This window comes from Mustelus asterias, unplaced genomic scaffold (genome assembly GCF_964213995.1).
Source record: "Mustelus asterias unplaced genomic scaffold, sMusAst1.hap1.1 HAP1_SCAFFOLD_3915, whole genome shotgun sequence".
In the NCBI taxonomy this organism is placed as follows: domain Eukaryota; kingdom Metazoa; phylum Chordata; class Chondrichthyes; order Carcharhiniformes; family Triakidae; genus Mustelus; species Mustelus asterias.
This window is the reverse complement of record NW_027593860.1, coordinates 955-17993: the sequence shown is the minus strand read 5'-3', so window position 1 is coordinate 17993 and position 17039 is coordinate 955. Positions and strand designations below refer to the sequence as shown.

At 53.8% G+C, this 17039-nt stretch overlaps 1 protein-coding gene across 1 annotated transcript; it reads left to right on the top strand.

Moving 5' to 3' along the window:
* Positions 1 to 339: 339 nt before the first annotated feature.
* On the top strand, positions 340 to 15191 carry LOC144490847 (myotubularin-related protein 10-like; the record flags this gene model as incomplete). Its single annotated transcript, XM_078208543.1, has 9 exons — positions 340 to 361; positions 479 to 539; positions 4062 to 4198; positions 6549 to 6621; positions 8329 to 8459; positions 11687 to 11777; positions 12017 to 12167; positions 14937 to 15024; positions 15106 to 15191. Coding segments are annotated over exons 2-9 (794 nt in total), but the record flags the coding sequence as incomplete, so codon positions are not given.
* Between the last annotated feature and the right edge of the window lie 1848 nt (positions 15192 to 17039).

Here is a 17039-nt window from a genome sequence, read left to right as displayed (position 1 = left end):
TGGGGGGTGGTGTGGCTGGGTGTGTGTGTGTGTGAGGGGGGTGTGGCTGGCTGTGGGGGGGTGGTGTGGCTGGGTGTGTGTGTGAGGGAGTGATTCCCCGCTCTCCCTTTGCACGGTGATGTAATCCAGCGGTCTGTGAATTGCAGCTTTGTTTAGTCTGGTGGTGATCATTCACTCCTGAGGGATCAGGGCATGTTTTGGATTCTAACTTCAGATGTGTGTGTGTGAATTGCTGTGAGCTGCGGCCCGTTTCTCTCTCTCTGACAGGCTGGAGACTGCGCAGGGGTTGCCAGATGTTCCGCTCTCCCCGCGAGGAGTTATTGTCTCTGCTGAATCCTGACACAGTCCCATTAGTCACCCGGTAACACGTCTGCGTGTCTGCGTGTCTGCGTGTCTGCGTGTCTGCGTGTCTGCGTGTCCGCGTGTCTGCGTCGGGTGTCTCAGTATCTGATGGAGAATGTGGTGTGTTTTATTCTAGGAGCCAGCACCTTGCTCCTTCGAGATGATGGACCGAGTGGTGGGGGTGAAGCTACTGCCCGGTAAGCACAGAGCCGAGATCTGATTCGATTCGATTTATTATTGTCACACGTACTGAGATACTGAATGGGCGGCACAGTGGGTTCGCACTGCTGCCTCACAGCGCCAGGGACCCAGGTTCGATTCCCGGCTCGGGTCACTGCCTCTGTGGAGTCTGCACGTTCTCCCCGTGTTTGCGTGGGTTTCCTCCAACAGTCCAAAAGACGCGCTGGTTAGGGTGCATTGGCCGTGCTAAATTCTCCCTCAGTGTAACCGAACAGGCGCCAGAGTGTGGCGACTGGGGGATTTTCACAGTAACTTCATTGCGGTGTTAATGGAAGCCTTCCTTGTAACACTAAATCAACTTTAACTTTAAAAGTATTGTTTCTTGTGCACTATACAGACAAAGCATACTGTTCATAGAGTATGTAGCGGGGAAGGCAAGGAGAAAGTGCAGAATGTAGTGTTACAGTCATAGCTAGGGTGTAGAGAAAGATCAACTTAATGCGAGGTAGGTCCATTCAAAAGTCTGACAGCAGCAGGGAAGAAGCTGTTTTTAGAATAGAATCCCTCCAGTGCAGAAGGAGGCCATTCAGCTTATCGAGTCTGGACCGACCACAACCCCACCCGTAACCCTACACATTTACCCTGCTAGTCCCCCTGACACTAAGGGGCAATTTAGCACGGCCAATCCACCCAACCCACACATCTTTGGACTGTGGGAAGAAACTGGAGCTCGCGGAGGAAACCCACACAGGCACGGGGAGAACGTGCAGACGCCACACAGACAATGACCCGAGCCGGGAATCGAACCCGGGTCCTTGGTGCAGTGAAGCAGCGGTGCTAACCCACTGTGCCACCGTGCCGCCCAGTCGGTTTGTACGTGATCTCAGACTTTTGTACCCTTTTCCCGACGGAAGAAGGTGGAAGAGAGAATGTCCGGGGTGCGTGGGGGTCCTTAATTATGCTGGCTGCTTTGTCGAGGCAGCGGGAAGTGTAGACAGAGTCGACGGATGGGAGGCTGGTTTGCGTGATGGGACTGGGCTCAGATCGAGCCGTGGCTCTGGTGTGTCAACCTCCCTTGGTCGTCTGTGAAGGGCTGCAGCTCCGTCTGGGAACAGTTCCTGCTGCAAGCTCAGAGGGAAGTTCCAGTGTTCAGAGGTTGGGGTAGCAAGAGAGCGAGGGAAGAGGGGGTGAGAGAGAGAGAGAGACAGTGACTCTGGTTTAGAAAGGGACCCTGTTCTGAAATGCTGTCCCGGCATTGAGCTACCGTTTGCCTCCCGTCTCTCTCTCTGACTCATGCTGTATTTCAGACACCTCCCCTCCGTATTTTTAGATTGCGACACCGCCTTTGAGTCCAGCACGTCTCGCACTGCGACTCAAACCGCTCCCCCCCCCCCCCAGCCCACCGTGTCTGCCTCCCAATTCCACGTTGCCCTCTGACTGGGCGAGGGCTGTGGGTCTACAGGCCTGTTCCCTCCCTGTTCTCTGCGAGTTACTCTTCAATCGAAAGAACCACAGCCCTGCCCGAGTCTATATTTACGCCTTCCAGTAATTTTGGGTTCTGTCCAATTCATGTCTTGGAAGCCTGCGTGTCTATAAATACCCCAGCTCTGTGTCGGAGTCTGGCGTCCCAGCAGAGCGCCCACAGCAGTCTGTGCATCACTGCATGATTCGTAAACCTGCAAACAGCAAATTAAACACTGTGCGATGTGGCACTGACCAGCTCCAGGCTGGGATCGCCCAGATATCTCTGAGGTCGTACCACCATCTCTCTGATCCCGACTGCTTCATCCAGACAGCGAGGGGAGGCACGCAGGAACCGGTTTTCATTCAGCATTCCAGAGATTTATCACATCACCCAGGCTGACACTCTCAGCGCAGGGCTGAGGGAGCGCCGCACTGTGGGAGGGTCAGTGCTGAGGGAGCGCCGCACTGTGGGAGGGTCAGTGCTGAGGGAGCGCCGCACTGTGGGAGGGTCAGTGCTGAGGGAGCGCCGCACTGTGGGAGGGTCAGTGCTGAGGGAGCGCCGCACTGTGGGAGGGTCAGTGCTGAGGGAGCGCCGCACTGTGGGAGGGTCAGTGCTGAGGGAGCGCCGCACTGTGGGAGGGTCAGTGCTGAGGGAGCGCCGCACTGTGGGAGGGTCGGTGCTGAGGGAGCGCCGCACTGTGGGAGGGTCAGTGCTGAGGGAGCGCCGCACTGTGGGAGGGTCAGTGCTGAGGGAGCGCCGCACCTTCGGAGGGTCAGCGCTCTGTGAGCGCCGCACTGTGGGAGGGTCGGTGCTGAGGGAGCGCCGCACCTTCGGAGGGTCAGCGCTCTGTGAGCGCCGCACTGTGGGAGGGTCAGTGCTGAGGGAGCGCCGCACCTTCGGAGGGTCAGCGCTCTGTGAGCGCCGCACTGTGGGAGGGTCGGTGCTGAGGGAGCGCCGCACTGTGGGAGGGTCAGTGCTGAGCGAGCGCCGCACTGTGGGAGGGTCGGTGCTGAGGGAGCGCCGCACTGTTGGAGGGTCAGTGCTGAGGGAGCGCCGCACTGTGGGAGGGTCAGTGCTGAGGGAGCGCCGCACTGTGGGAGGGTCAGTGCTGAGGGAGCGCCGCACTGTGGGAGGGTCAGTGCTGAGCGAGCGCCGCACTGTGGGAGGGTCAGTGCTGAGGGAGCGTCGCACCGTGGGAGGGTCAGTGCTGAGGGAGCGCCGCACTGTGGGAGGGTCGGTGCTGAGAGTGCCGCACTGTGGGAGGGTCGGTGCTGAGGGAGCGCCGCACTGTGGGAGGGTCAGTGCTGAGGGAGCGCCGCACTGTGGGAGGGTCAGTGCTGAGGGAGCGCCGCACTGTGGGAGGGTCAGTGCTGAGGGAGCGCCGCACTGTGGGAAGGTCAGTGCTGAGGGAGCGCCGCACTGTGGGAGGGTCGGTGCTGAGGGAGCGCCGCACTGTGGGAGGGTCGGTGCTGAGCGAGCGCCGCACTGTGGGAGGGTCGGTGCTGAGGGAGCGCCGCACTGTGGGAGGGTCAGTGCTGAGGGAGCGCCGCACTGTGGGAGGGTCAGTGCTGAGGGAGCTCCGCACTGTGGGAGGGTCAGTGCTGAGGGAGCGCCGCACTGTGGGAGGGTCAGTGCTGAGGGAGCGCCGCACTGTGGGAGGGTCAGTGCTGAGGAAGTGCTGCACTGTGGGAGGGTCGGTGCTGAGGGAGCGCTGCACTGTGGGAGGGTCGGTGCTGAGGGAGTGCCGCACTGTGGGAGGGTCAGTGCTGAGGGAGCGCCGCACTGTGGGAGGGTCAGTGCTGAGGGAGTGCTGCACTGTGGGAGGGTCAGTGCTGAGGGAGTGCTGCACTGTGGGAGGGTCAGTGCTGAGGGAGCGCCGCACTGTGGGAGGGTCGGTGCTGAGGGAGTGCCGCACTGTGGGAGGGTCGGTGCTGAGGGAGTGCCGCACTGTGGGAGGGTCGGTGCTGAGGGAGCGCCGCACTGTGGGAGGGTCGGTGCTGAGGGACTTGTTTCCAGCTGACTCTGGTTGGTTTGCCTGTTTGACTAACTGGATTCTCGACACTGTGTGTTCCAGGGGAGAAGGTTAAAGGTGAGGCTGTGAATGTGAAGAAATGCATCTGGTACAAACAACTCCGCAAATCCATCGCCGGGAAGCTGCTATGTACAAACTTCCGAGTGGCTTTTGTCCCAGTCGAGACCTCGATCCCCCAGGTATGAAGCAGAGAAACATAGAAGCTAGGAGCAGGAGGAGGAGGGGGCCATTTGGCCCTTCGAGCCTGCTCTGCCATTCATCACCATCATGGCTGATCATCCAACTCAATAGCCTAATCCTGCTGTCCCCCCATAACCTTTGATCCCATTTGCCCCAAGTGCTACATCCAGCCGCCTCTTGAATACATTCAATGTTTTGGCATCAACTACTTCCTGTGGGAATGAATTCCACAGGCTCACCGGGTGAAGAAATGTCTCCTCACCTCCGTCCTAAATGGTCTACCCCGAATCCTCAGACTGTGACCCCTGGTTCTGGACTCACCCCCACCATCGGGAACATCCTCCCTGCATCGACCCTGTCTAGTCCTGTTAGAATTTTATAAGTCTCTATGAGATTCCACCCTCATTCGTCTGAACTCCAGTGAAAACAATCCTAACCTAGTCAATCTCTCCTCATACATCAGTCCCGCCATCCCCGGAATCAGCCTGGTAAACCTTCACTGCGCACCCTCCAGAGCAAGAACATCCTTCCTCAGAAAAGGAGACCAAAACTGCACACAATACTCTCGGTGCGGCCTCACCAAGGCCCTGTATAATTGCAACAACACATCCCTGCTCCTGTACTCGGAACCTCCCGCAATGAAGCCAACATACCATTTGCCTTCTTTACCGCCTGCTGTACCTGCATGCTTACCTTCAGCGACTGGTGCACAAGGACACCCAGGTCCCGCTGCACACTCCCCTCTCCCAATTTGCACCCATCCAGGTAGTAATCTGCCTTCTTGTTTTTGCTTCCAAAGTGAATAACCTCACATTTATCCAAATTATACTGCATCTGCCATTGATTGGCCCACTCACCCAACCTGTCCAGATCATTCTGCAGGATCTCTGCATCCTCGTCACAGTTCACCCTCCCACCCAACCTGGTATCATCTACAAAGTTGGAGATAATACATTTAGTTGCCTCATTCAAATCATTAATATATATTGTGAATAGCTGGGGTCCCAGCACTGGTCCCTGTGGCACCCACTAGTTACTGCCCGTCAATTTGGAAAAAGACCCGTTTATTCCTACACTTTGTTTCCTGTCTGCCACTCAGTTTTCTATCCATCTCATAGAATCACAGAATCCCTATGGTGCAGAAGGGGGCCATTCGGCCCATCGAGTCTGCACTGACTACAATCCCACCCAGACCCTATTCCCATAACCCCACGCTTTTACCCGAGCTAATCCCCCTGACACTAAGGGGCAATTTAGCATGGCCAATTCACTGAACCCACAAATCTTTGGACTGTGCGAGGAAACCGGAGCACCCGGAGAAAACCCACGCAGACACGAGGAGAACGTGCAAACTCCACACAGACAGTGACCCAAGCCGGGAATCGAACCTGGGTCCCTGGAGCTTTGAGGCAGCAGCGCTAACCATTGTGCTACCGTGTATCTCAATACACAATACCCATCCTAGATCCGGAACCCGGTCCCTCGGGAACCCTCCCCGGGTCCAGACCCCTGTCCCTCGGGAACCCTCGCCAGGTCCGGACCCCTGTCCCTCGGGAACCCTCCCGGGGTCCGGACCCCTGTCCCTCGGGAACCCTCCCCGGGTCAGGAACCCTGTCCCTCGGGAACCCTCCCCGGGTCAGGAACCCGGTCCCTCGGGAACCCTCCCCGGGCCCGGACCCCTGTCCCTCGGGAACCCTCCCCGGGCCCCGACCCCTGTCCCTCGTCAACCCTCCCCGGGCCCCGACCCCTGTCCCTCGGGAACCCTCCCCGGGTCAGGAACCCTGTCCCTCGGGAACCCTCCCCGGGCCCGGACCCCTGTCCCTCGGGAACCCTCCCCGGGCCCCGACCCCTGTCCCTCGGGAACCCTCCCCGGGCCCCGACCCCTGTCCCTCGGGAACCCTCCCCGGGTCGGGACCCCTGTCCCTCGGGAACCCTCCCCGGGTCGGGACCCCTGTCCCTCGGGAACCCTCCCCGGGTCGGGACCCCTGTCCCTCGGGAACCCTCCCCGGGTCGGGACCCCTGTCCCTCGGGAACCCTCCCCGGGTCGGGACCCCTGTCCCTCGGGAACCCTCCCCGGGCCCGGACCCCTGTCCCTCGGGAACCCTCCCCGGGCCCCGACCCCTGTCCCTCGTCAACCCTCCCCGGGTCCGGACCCCTGTCCCTCGGAAACCCTCCCCGGGTCCGGAACCCTGTCCCTCGGGAACCCTCCCCGGGTCCGGACCCCTGTCCCTCGGGAATCCCCTCCCCGGGTCCGGATCGCAGTCCCGGTCTGCCGGGAATGCTGGTCAGTCTTCTCCTGCTTTCTCCTCCTGCAGTCCCCACCCGCTGATGTTTGCCTTTCTTGTGCAGGGTCCCGGGAATGGGAGCCGGATACTCGGAGCTGACGATGTTGCTTTGTCTTGCATTGACCGTGTTGTGGCAGGTGAGGCAATCGGAGATTGTTGGGGACTCGCAGTCGTACGGAAAGAGGCCATTCAGCCCGTTGTGCTTGTGCTGGCTATTTCTGAGGTCTATTCAATTAGTATGCTCCACTGGTGCCCCGGGGCGCGCCCCTGCCGCTGTTTAAGAAGGGAGGGAGGCAGCAGATGGAAAATTATAGGCCGGTTAGCCTGACTTCGGTCATTGGCAAGGTTTTAGAGTCCATTATTAAAGATGAGATTGCGGAGTACTTGGAAGTGCATGATAAAGTAGGACTGAGTCAGCACGGCTTTGTCAAGGGGAGGTCATGTCTGACAAATCTGTTAGAGTTCTTTGAGGAGGTAACAAGGAAGTTAGATAAAGGAGAACCAGTGGATGTGATTTATTTAGATCTCCAGAAGGCCTTTGACAAGGTGCCACATCGGAGACTTAAATAAGAGCCCATGGTGTTAAGGGTAAGATCCTGGCGTGGATAGAGGATTGGCTGACTGGCAGAAGGCAGAGAGTGGGGATAAAGGGGTCTTTCTCAGGATGGCAGCCGGTGACTAGTGGTGTGTCTCAGGGGTCGGTGCTGGGATCACAACTTTTCACAATATACATTAACGATTTGGAGGAAGGAACTGAAGGCACTGTTGCTAAGTTTGCAGATGATACAAAGATATGTAGAGGGACAGGGAGTATTGAGGAAGCAGGGGGGCTGCAGAAGGACTTGGATAGGTTAGGAGAGTGGGCAAAGAAGTGGCAGATGGAATACAATGTGGAAAAGTGTGAGGTTATGCACTTTGGAAGGAGGAATGGAGGTGTAGACTATTTTCTAAATGGGGAAATGCTTCGGAAATCAGAAACACAAAGGGACTTGGGAGTCATTGTTCAAGATTTTCTTAAGGTTAACGTGCAGGTTCAGTCGGCAGTTAGGAAGGCAAATGCAATGTGAGCATTCATGTCGAGAGGGCTAGAATACAAGAGTAGGGATGTATTTCTGAGGCTGTATAAGGCTCTGGTCAGACCCCATTTGGAGTATTGTGAGCAGTTTTGGGCCCCATATCTAAGGAAGGATGTGCTGGCCTTGGAAAGGGTCCAGAGGAGGTTCACGAGAATGATCCCTGGAATGAAGAGCTTGTCGTATGAGGAACGGTTGAGGACTCTGGGTCTGTACTCGTTGGAGTTTAGAAGGATGAGGGGGGGGATCTTATTGAAACTTACAGGATACTGCGAGGCCTGGATAGAGTGGACGTGGAGAGGATGTTTCCACTAGCAGGAAAAACTAGAACCAGAGGGCACAACCTCAGGCTAAAGGGACGATCCTTTAAAACAGAGATGAGGAGGAATTTCTTCAGCCAGAGAGTGGTGAATCTGTGGAACTCTTTGCCGCAGAAGGCTGTGGAGGCCGGGTCATTGAGTGTCTTTAAGACAGAGAGAGATAGGTTCTTGATTAATAAGGGGATCATGGGGAAAAGGCAGGAGAATGGGGATGAGAAAAATATCAGCTATGATTGAATGGCGGAGCAGACTCGATGGGCCGAATGGCCTAATTCTCTTCCTATGTCTTATTGTGCATGTCCTCCCCATGTCGGCGCGTGTCCCCTTCCTGCGTCTCGGTGCCTCCCCAGCACCAGACTGTAGTGTGCCCCCTCCCTACATCTCAGCGTCCCCCCCCAGCACCAGACTGAAGCGTGCTGACTGACTGATTTGAGTATTTTGTGTTCTGCAGGGACCAGCTCACGGACAAAGATTATTAACGCCTCCTCCAGCCTGAAGTTCCAGCCACAGGAACTCCTGATTCACTGCCGCGATTTCCGTCTCTTACACTTCCAGTTTGAACAGGAGGCCCGAGCGAGCGAGGTACGCCTCATTCATCAGATGACTCCACACTCCCTGTCCTCTGTTGGCCCACTCACCCCGGGATCCCTGCCACTCCAACACCAAAATCCACAGAATCCCAGAGAAATGGGGTCCTCCCTCAGACAGACCCAAAACCGAGAGCCTGTCCCCTATCAGTCTGAGACCCTGTCATTACTCGGTCTGGGGATCTGCGACTTGGACTGGCATTGACGGATGGGGGGGGGGGGGGGGGGGGGGGTGGGGGTGAAGTGGGCAGTTAGAGGGCAGTTATTTAGGGTAAGGGTCACTCACTGTAACTGCACACAGTCACTGTTTATTCAGCAGGGTAAGGATCACTCACTGTGTAAATGTACAGAGTCACTGCTTATTCAGGGTAAGGGTCACTGACTGTGTAACTGTACAGAGACACTGTTTATTCAGCAGGGTAAGGATCACTCACTGTGTAACTGTACAGAGTCACTGTTTATTCAGCAGGGTAAGGATCACTCACTGTGTAACTGTACAGAGACACTGTTTATTCAGCAGGGTAAGGATCACTCACTGTGTAACTGTACAGAGTCACTGTTTATTCAGGGTAAGGATTACTCGCTGTGTAACTGTACAGAGTCACTGCTTATTCAGCAGGGTAAGGATCACTCACTGTAACTGTACAGAGTCACTGTTTATTCAGCAGGGTAAGGATCACTCACTGTGTAACTGTACAGAGTCACTGTTTATTCAGCAGGGTAAGGATCGCTCACTGTGTAACTGTACAGGTTCACTGTTTATTCAGCGTAAGGATCACTCACTGTAACTGTACAGAGTCACTGTTTATTCAGCAGGGTAAGGATCACTCACTGTGTAACTGTACAGAGTCACTGTTTATTCAGCAGGGTAAGGATCACACTGTGTAACTGTACAGAGTCACTGTTTATTCAGCAGGGTAAGGATCACTCACTGTGTAACTGTACAGAGTCACTGTTTATTCAGCAGGGTAAGGATCACTCACTGTGTAACTGTACAGGGTCACTGCTTATTCAGCAGGGTAAGGATCACTCACTGTGTAACTGTACAGAGTCACTGTTTATTCAGCAGGGTAAGGATCACTCACTGTGTAACTGTACAGGGTCACTGCTTATTCAGCAGGGTAAGGATCACTCACTGTGTAACTGTACAGAGTCACTGTTTATTCAGCAGGGTAAGGATCACTCACTGTGTAACTGTACAGAGTCACTGTTTATTCAGCAGGGTAAGGATCACACTGTGTAACTGTACAGAGTCACTGTTTATTCAGCAGGGTAAGGATCACTCACTGTGTAACTGTACAGAGTCACTGTTTATTCAGCAGGGTAAGGATCACTCACTGTGTAACTGTACAGAGTCACTGTTTATTCAGCAGGGTAAGGATCACTCACTGTAACTGTACAGAGTCACTGTTTATTCAGCAGGGTAAGGATCACTCACTGTGTAACTGTACAGAGTCACTGTTTATTCAGCAGGGTAAGGATCGCTCACTGTGTAACTACAGAGTCACTGTTTATTCAGCAGGGTAAGGATCACTCACTGTGTAACTGTACAGAGTCACTGTTTATTCAGCAGGGTAAGGATCACTCACTGTGTAACTGTACAGAGTCACTGTTTATTCAGCAGGGTAAGGATCACTCACTGTGTAACTGTACAGAGTCACTGTTTATTCAGCAGGGTAAGGATCACTCACTGTGTAACTGTACAGAGACACTGTTTATTCAGCAGGGTAAGGATCACTCACTGTGTAACTGTACAGAGTCACTGTTTATTCAGCAGGGTAAGGATCACTCACTGTGTAACTGTACAGAGTCACTGTTTATTCAGCAGGGTAAGGATCACTCACTGTGTAACTGTACAGAGTCACTGTTTATTCAGCAGGGTAAGGATCACTCACTGTGTAACTGTACAGAGTCACTGTTTATTCAGCAGGGTAAGTATCACTCACTGTGTAACTGTACAGAGTCACTGTTTATTCAGCAGGGTAAGGATCACTCACTGTGTAACTGTACAGAGTCACTGTTTATTCAGCAGGGTAAGGATCACTCACTGTGTAACTGTACAGAGACACTGTTTATTCAGCAGGGTAAGGATCACTCACTGTGTAACTGTACAGAGTCACTGTTTATTCAGCAGGGTAAGGATCACTCACTGTGTAACTGTACAGAGTCACTGTTTATTCAGCAGGGTAAGGATCACTCACTGTGTAACTGTACAGAGTCACTGTTTATTCAGCGTAAGGATCACTCACTGTGTAACTGTACAGAGTCACTGTTTATTCAGCAGGGTAAGGATCACTCACTGTGTAACTGTACAGAGTCACTGTTTATTCAGCAGGGTAAGGATCACTCACTGTGTAACTGTACAGAGTCACTGTTTATTCAGCAGGGTAAGGATCACTCACTGTGTAACTGTACAGAGTCACTGTTTATTCAGCAGGGTAAGGATCACACTGTGTAACTGTACAGAGTCACTGTTTATTCAGCAGGGTAAAGATCACTCACTGTGTAACTGTACAGAGTCACTGTTTATTCAGCAGGGTAAGGATCACACTGTGTAACTGTACAGAGTCACTGTTTATTCAGCAGGGTAAAGATCACTCACTGTGTAACTGTACAGAGTCACTGTTTATTCAGCAGGGTAAGGATCACTCACTGTGTAACTGTACAGAGTCACTGTTTATTCAGCAGGGTAAGGATCACTCACTGTGTAACTGTACAGAGTCACTGTTTATTCAGCAGGGTAAGGATCACACTGTGTAACTGTACAGAGTCACTGTTTATTCAGCAGGGTAAAGATCACTCACTGTGTAACTGTACAGAGTCACTGTTTATTCAGCAGGGTAAGGATCACACTGTGTAACTGTACAGAGTCACTGTTTATTCAGCAGGGTAAGGATCGCTCACTGTGTAACTGTACAGAGTCACTGTTTATTCAGCAGGGTAAGGATCGCTCACTGTGTAACTGTACAGAGTCACTGTTTATTCAGCAGGGTAAGGATCACTCACTGTGTAACTGTACAGAGTCACTGTTTATTCAGCAGGGTAAGGATCACTCACTCCGTAACTGTACAGAGTCACTGTTTATTCAGCAGGGTAAGGATCACTCACTGTGTAACTGTACAGAGTCACTGTTTATTCAGCAGGGTAAGGATCACTCACTGTGTAACTGTACAGAGTCACTGTTTATTCAGCAGGGTAAGGATTATTCTTGTAATTTTACAGATAATCCCGCTGATTGCGCAGAGCTGCCAGCCAATGAGTCCTCGGGATCTGTTTGTGTTCCAGTATTCTGTGGAGACGTCCAACAGTCTGGGTGAGGTTGAATGTTGTGTATCTGTTCTGACAGTTTAATATCAGGTCTGATTTCAAAGGTTTGCTGGATCTGTTGTGTTTGCAACTGTTAACAAAAGATCTTCGCCTCTCCCTCTCCCTCTTCCACACACTCACCTGCCCCCTCCCTGTGCGCTCTGCCCCGCCCTCTACTTCTCCCCATTTTCCCACTCTCTCCTTTCCCTGCCTCTCCCGCTCTCCCTCTCTCTCTCCCCCTCACAGATCCCAGGTGGATGAACACACAGTCTGATGGGGAGCTTTACCCAACGCAGATGTTTGAGACGCACTTGGACTGGGAGATAGAACTGTCGCGGACGGGTGCAGTGGGATGGCGAGTTAGCCTGGCAAACGAGCGATTCGAGGTGTCACCCAGGTAATGTTAGTGAGCAATCCTACCAGTACGGCACCCCAGTGTTATACAGCGACAGACCCGTCCCCACCAGTACGGCACCCCAGTGTTATACAGCGACAGACCCGTCCCCACCAGTACGGCACCACAGTGTTATACAGCGACAGACCCGTCCCCACCAGTACGGCACCCCAGTGTCATACAGCGACAGACCCGTCCCCACCAGTACGGCACCCCAGTGTTATACAGCGACAGACCCGTCCCCACCAGTACGGCACCCCAGTGTTATACAGCGACAGACTCGTCCCCACCAGTACGGCACCCCAGTGTTGTACAGCGACAGACCTGTCCCCACCAGTACGGCACCCCAGTGTCATACAGCGACAGACCCGTCCCCACCAGTACGGCACCCCAGTGTTATACAGCGACAGACCCGTCCCCACCAGTACGGCACCCCAGTGTTATACAGCGACAGACTCGTCCCCACCAGTACGGCACCCCAGTGTTATACAGTGACAGACCCATCCCCACCAGTACGGCACCCCAGTGTTATACAGCGACAGACCCATCCCCACCAGTACGGCACCCCAGTGTTACACAGTGACAGACCCATCCCCACCAGTACTGTACCCCAGTGTTATACAGTGACAGACCCATCCCCACCACTACTGTACCCCAGTGTTATACAGTCACAGACCCATCCCCACCAGTACTGTACCCCAGTGTTATACAGCGACAGACCCATCCCCACCAATACGGCACCCCAGTGTTACACAGTGACAGACCCATCCCCACCAGTACTGTACCCCAGTGTTATACAGTGACAGACCTGTCCCCACCAGTACTGTACCCCAGTGTTATACAGTGACAGACCCGTCCCCACCAGTACTGTACCCCAGTGTTATACACTGACAGACCCATCCCCACCAGTACTGTACCCCAGTGTTATACAGTGACAGACCCGATACCACCAGTACTGTACCCCAGTGTTATACAGTGACAGACCCATCCCCACCAGTACTGTACCCCAGTGTTATACAGTGACAGACCCGATACCACCAGTACTGTACCCCAGTGTTATACAGTGACAGACCCGTCCCCACCAGTACTGTACCCCAGTGTTATACAGCGACAGACCTGTCCCCACCAGTACTGTACCCCAGTGTTATACAGTGACAGACCCGATACCACCAGTACTGTACCCCAGTGTTTTACAGTGACAGACCCGATACCACCAGTACTGTACCCCAGTGTTATACAGTGACAGACCCGTCCCCACCAGTACTGTACCCCAGTGTTATACAGCGACAGACCCGTCCCCACCAGTACTGTACCTCAGTGTTATACAGTGACAGACCCGATTCCACCAGTACTGTACCCCAGTGTTATACAGTGACAGACCCGCCCCCACCAGTACTGTACCCCAGTGTTATACAGTGACAGACCCGATACCACCAGTACTGTACCCCAGTGTTATACAGCGACAGACCCGTCCCCGCCAGTACTGTACCCCAGTGTTATACAGTGACAGACGTGCCCCCACCAGTACTGTACCCCAGTGTTATACAGCAACAGACCCGTCCCCACCAGTACTGTACCCCAGTGTTATACAGCGACAGACCCGTCCCCACCAGTACTGTACCCCAGTGTTATACAGTGACAGACCCGTCCCCACCAGCACTGTACCCCAGTGTTATACAGTGACAGACCCGTCCCCACCAGTACTGTACCCCAGTGTTATACAGCGACAGACCCATCCCCACCAGTACTGTACCCCAGTGTTAGACAGTGACAGACCCGTCCCCACCAGTACTGTACCCCAGTGTTATACAGTGACAGACCCGTCCCCACCAGTACTGTACCCCAGTGTTATACAGTGACAGACCCGTCCCCACCAGTGCTGTACCCCAGTGTTATACAGCGACAGACCCGTCCCCACCAGTACTGTACCCCAGTGTTATACAGTAACAGACCCGTCCCCACCAGTACTGTACCCCAGTGTTATACAGCGACAGACCCGTCCCCACCAGTACTGTACCCCAGTGTTATACAGCGACAGACCCGTCCCCACCAGTACTGTACCCCAGTGTTATACAGTAACAGACCCGTCCCCACCAGTACTGTACCCCAGTGTTATACAGCGACAGACCCGTCCCCACCAGTACTGTACCCCAGTGTTATACAGTGACAGACCCGTCCCCACCAGTACTGTACCCCAGTGTTATACAGTAACAGACCCGTCCCCACCAGTACTGTACCCCAGTGTTATACAGCGACAGACCCGTCCCCACCAGTACTGTACCCCAGTGTTATACAGTGACAGACCCGTCCCCACCAGTACTGTATCCCAGTGTTATACAGTGACAGACCCGTCCCCACCAGTACTGTATCCCAGTGTTATACAGTGACAGACCCGTCCCCACCAGTACTGTATCCCAGTGTTATACAGTGACAGACCCATCCCCACCAGTACTGTATCCCAGTGTTATACAGTGACAGACCCGTCCCCACCAGTACTGTACCCCAGTGTTATACAGTGACAGACCCGTCCCCACCAGTACTGTACCCCAGTGTTATACAGTGACAGACCCGTCCCCACCAGTACTGTATCCCAGTGTTATACAGTGACAGACCCGTCCCCACCAGTACTGTATCCCAGTGTTATACAGTGACAGACCCATCCCCACCAGTACTGTACCCCAGTGTTATACAGTGACAGACCCGTCCCCACCAGTACTGTATCCCAGTGTACCCCAGCACCAACAGCTGATTTTCTTGTCATTTTGTCTGCAGCCTCTCCAAGTTTCTGGTGATTCCACGGAAGGTTCGAGACCTGGACATTAAGAGAGCTTGTGCATATTTCAATGAGGGTAGGATTCCGGTGAGTACTTGCTTCGTGTCTGTAAGTTGGGGAGATGTGTGTGCTTTTTCTGGTGCTTACTGCTTCCATTCATCTTGGCAGCGGTGGCATTGGCACCACGGAGGAAGTGACCTGCTGAGAATGAGTAACTTCCAGAGTAACACGTATGCGCAGAGAGATGGAGTAAGGTAAGAGCTGGCTCATCAACTGTGTACACACAGAGTAAAGCTCCCTCTACACTGTCCCCATCAAACACTCCCAGGACAGGGACAGCACGGGGTTAGATACAGAGTAAAGCTCCCTCTACACTGTCCCCATCAAACACTCCCAGGACAGGTACAGCACGGGGTTAGATACAGAGTAAAGCTCCCTCTACACTGTCCCCATCAAACACTCCCAGGACAGGTACAGCACGGGGTTAGATACAGAGTAAAGCTCCCTCTACACTGTCCCCATCAAACACTCCCAGGACAGGTACAGCACGGGGTTAGATACAGAGTAAAGCTCCCTCTACACTGTCCCCCATCAAACACTCCCAGGACAGGTACAGCACGGGGTTAGATACAGAGTAAAGCTCCCTCTACACTGTCCCCATCAAACACTCCCAGGACAGGTACAGCACGGGGTTAGATACAGAGTAAAGCTCCCTCGACACTGTCCCCATCAAACACTCCCAGGACAGGTACAGCACGGGGTTAGATACAGAGTAAAGCTCCCTCTACACTGTCCCCCATCAAACACTCCCAGGACAGGTACAGCACGGGGTTAGATACAGAGTAAAGCTCCCTCTACACTGTCTCCCATCAAACACTCCCAGGACAGGTACAGCACAGGGTTAGATACAGAGTAAAGCTCCCTCTACACTGTCCCCATCAAACACTCCCAGGACAGGTACAGCATGGGGTTAGATACAGAGTAAAGCTCCCTCTACACTGTCCCCATCAAACACTCCCAGGACAGGTACAGCACGGGGTTAGATACAGAGTAAAGCTCCCTCTACACTGTCCCCATCAAACACTCCCAGGACAGGTACAGCACGGGGTTAGATACAGAGTAAAGCTCCCTCTACACTGTCCCCCATCAAACACTCCCAGGACAGGTACAGCACGGGGTTAGATACAGAGTAAAGCTCCCTCTACACTGTCCCCATCAAACACTCCCAGGACAGGTACAGCACGGGGTTAGATACAGAGTAAAGCTCCCTCGACACTGTCCCCATCAAACACTCCCAGGACAGGTACAGCACGGGGTTAGATACAGAGTAAAGCTCCCTCTACACTGTCCCCCATCAAACACTCCCAGGACAGGTACAGCACGGGGTTAGATACAGAGTAAAGCTCCCTCTACACTGTCTCCCATCAAACACTCCCAGGACAGGTACAGCACAGGGTTAGATACAGAGTAAAGCTCCCTCTCCACTGTCCCCATCAAACACTCCCAGGACAGGTACAGCACGCGGTTAGATACAGAGTAAAGCTCCCTCTACACTGTCCCCATCAAACACTCCCAGGACAGGTACAGCACGGGGTTAGATACAGAGTAAAGCTCCCTCTACACTGTCCCCCATCAAACACTCCCACAGGACAGGTACAGCACGGGGTTAGATACAGAGTGAAGCTCCCTCTACACTGTCCCCATCAAACACTCCCAGGACAGGTACAACACGGGGTTAGATACAGAGTAAAGCTCCCTCTACACTGTCCCCATCAAACACTCCCAGGACAGGTACAGCCCGCGTTAGATACAGAGTAAAGCTCCCTCTACACTGTCCCCATCAAACACTCCCAGGACAGGTACAGCACGGGGTTAGATACAGAGTAAAGCTCCCTCTACACTGTCCCCATCAAACACTCCCAGGACAGGCACAGCACGGGGTTAGATACAGAGTAAAGCTCCCTCTACACTGTCCCCATCAAACATTCCCAGGACAGGTACAGCACGGGGTTAGATACAGAGTAACGCTCCTTCCACACTGTCCCCATCAAACACTCCCAGGACAGGTACAGCACGGGGTTAGATACAGAGTAAAGCTCCCT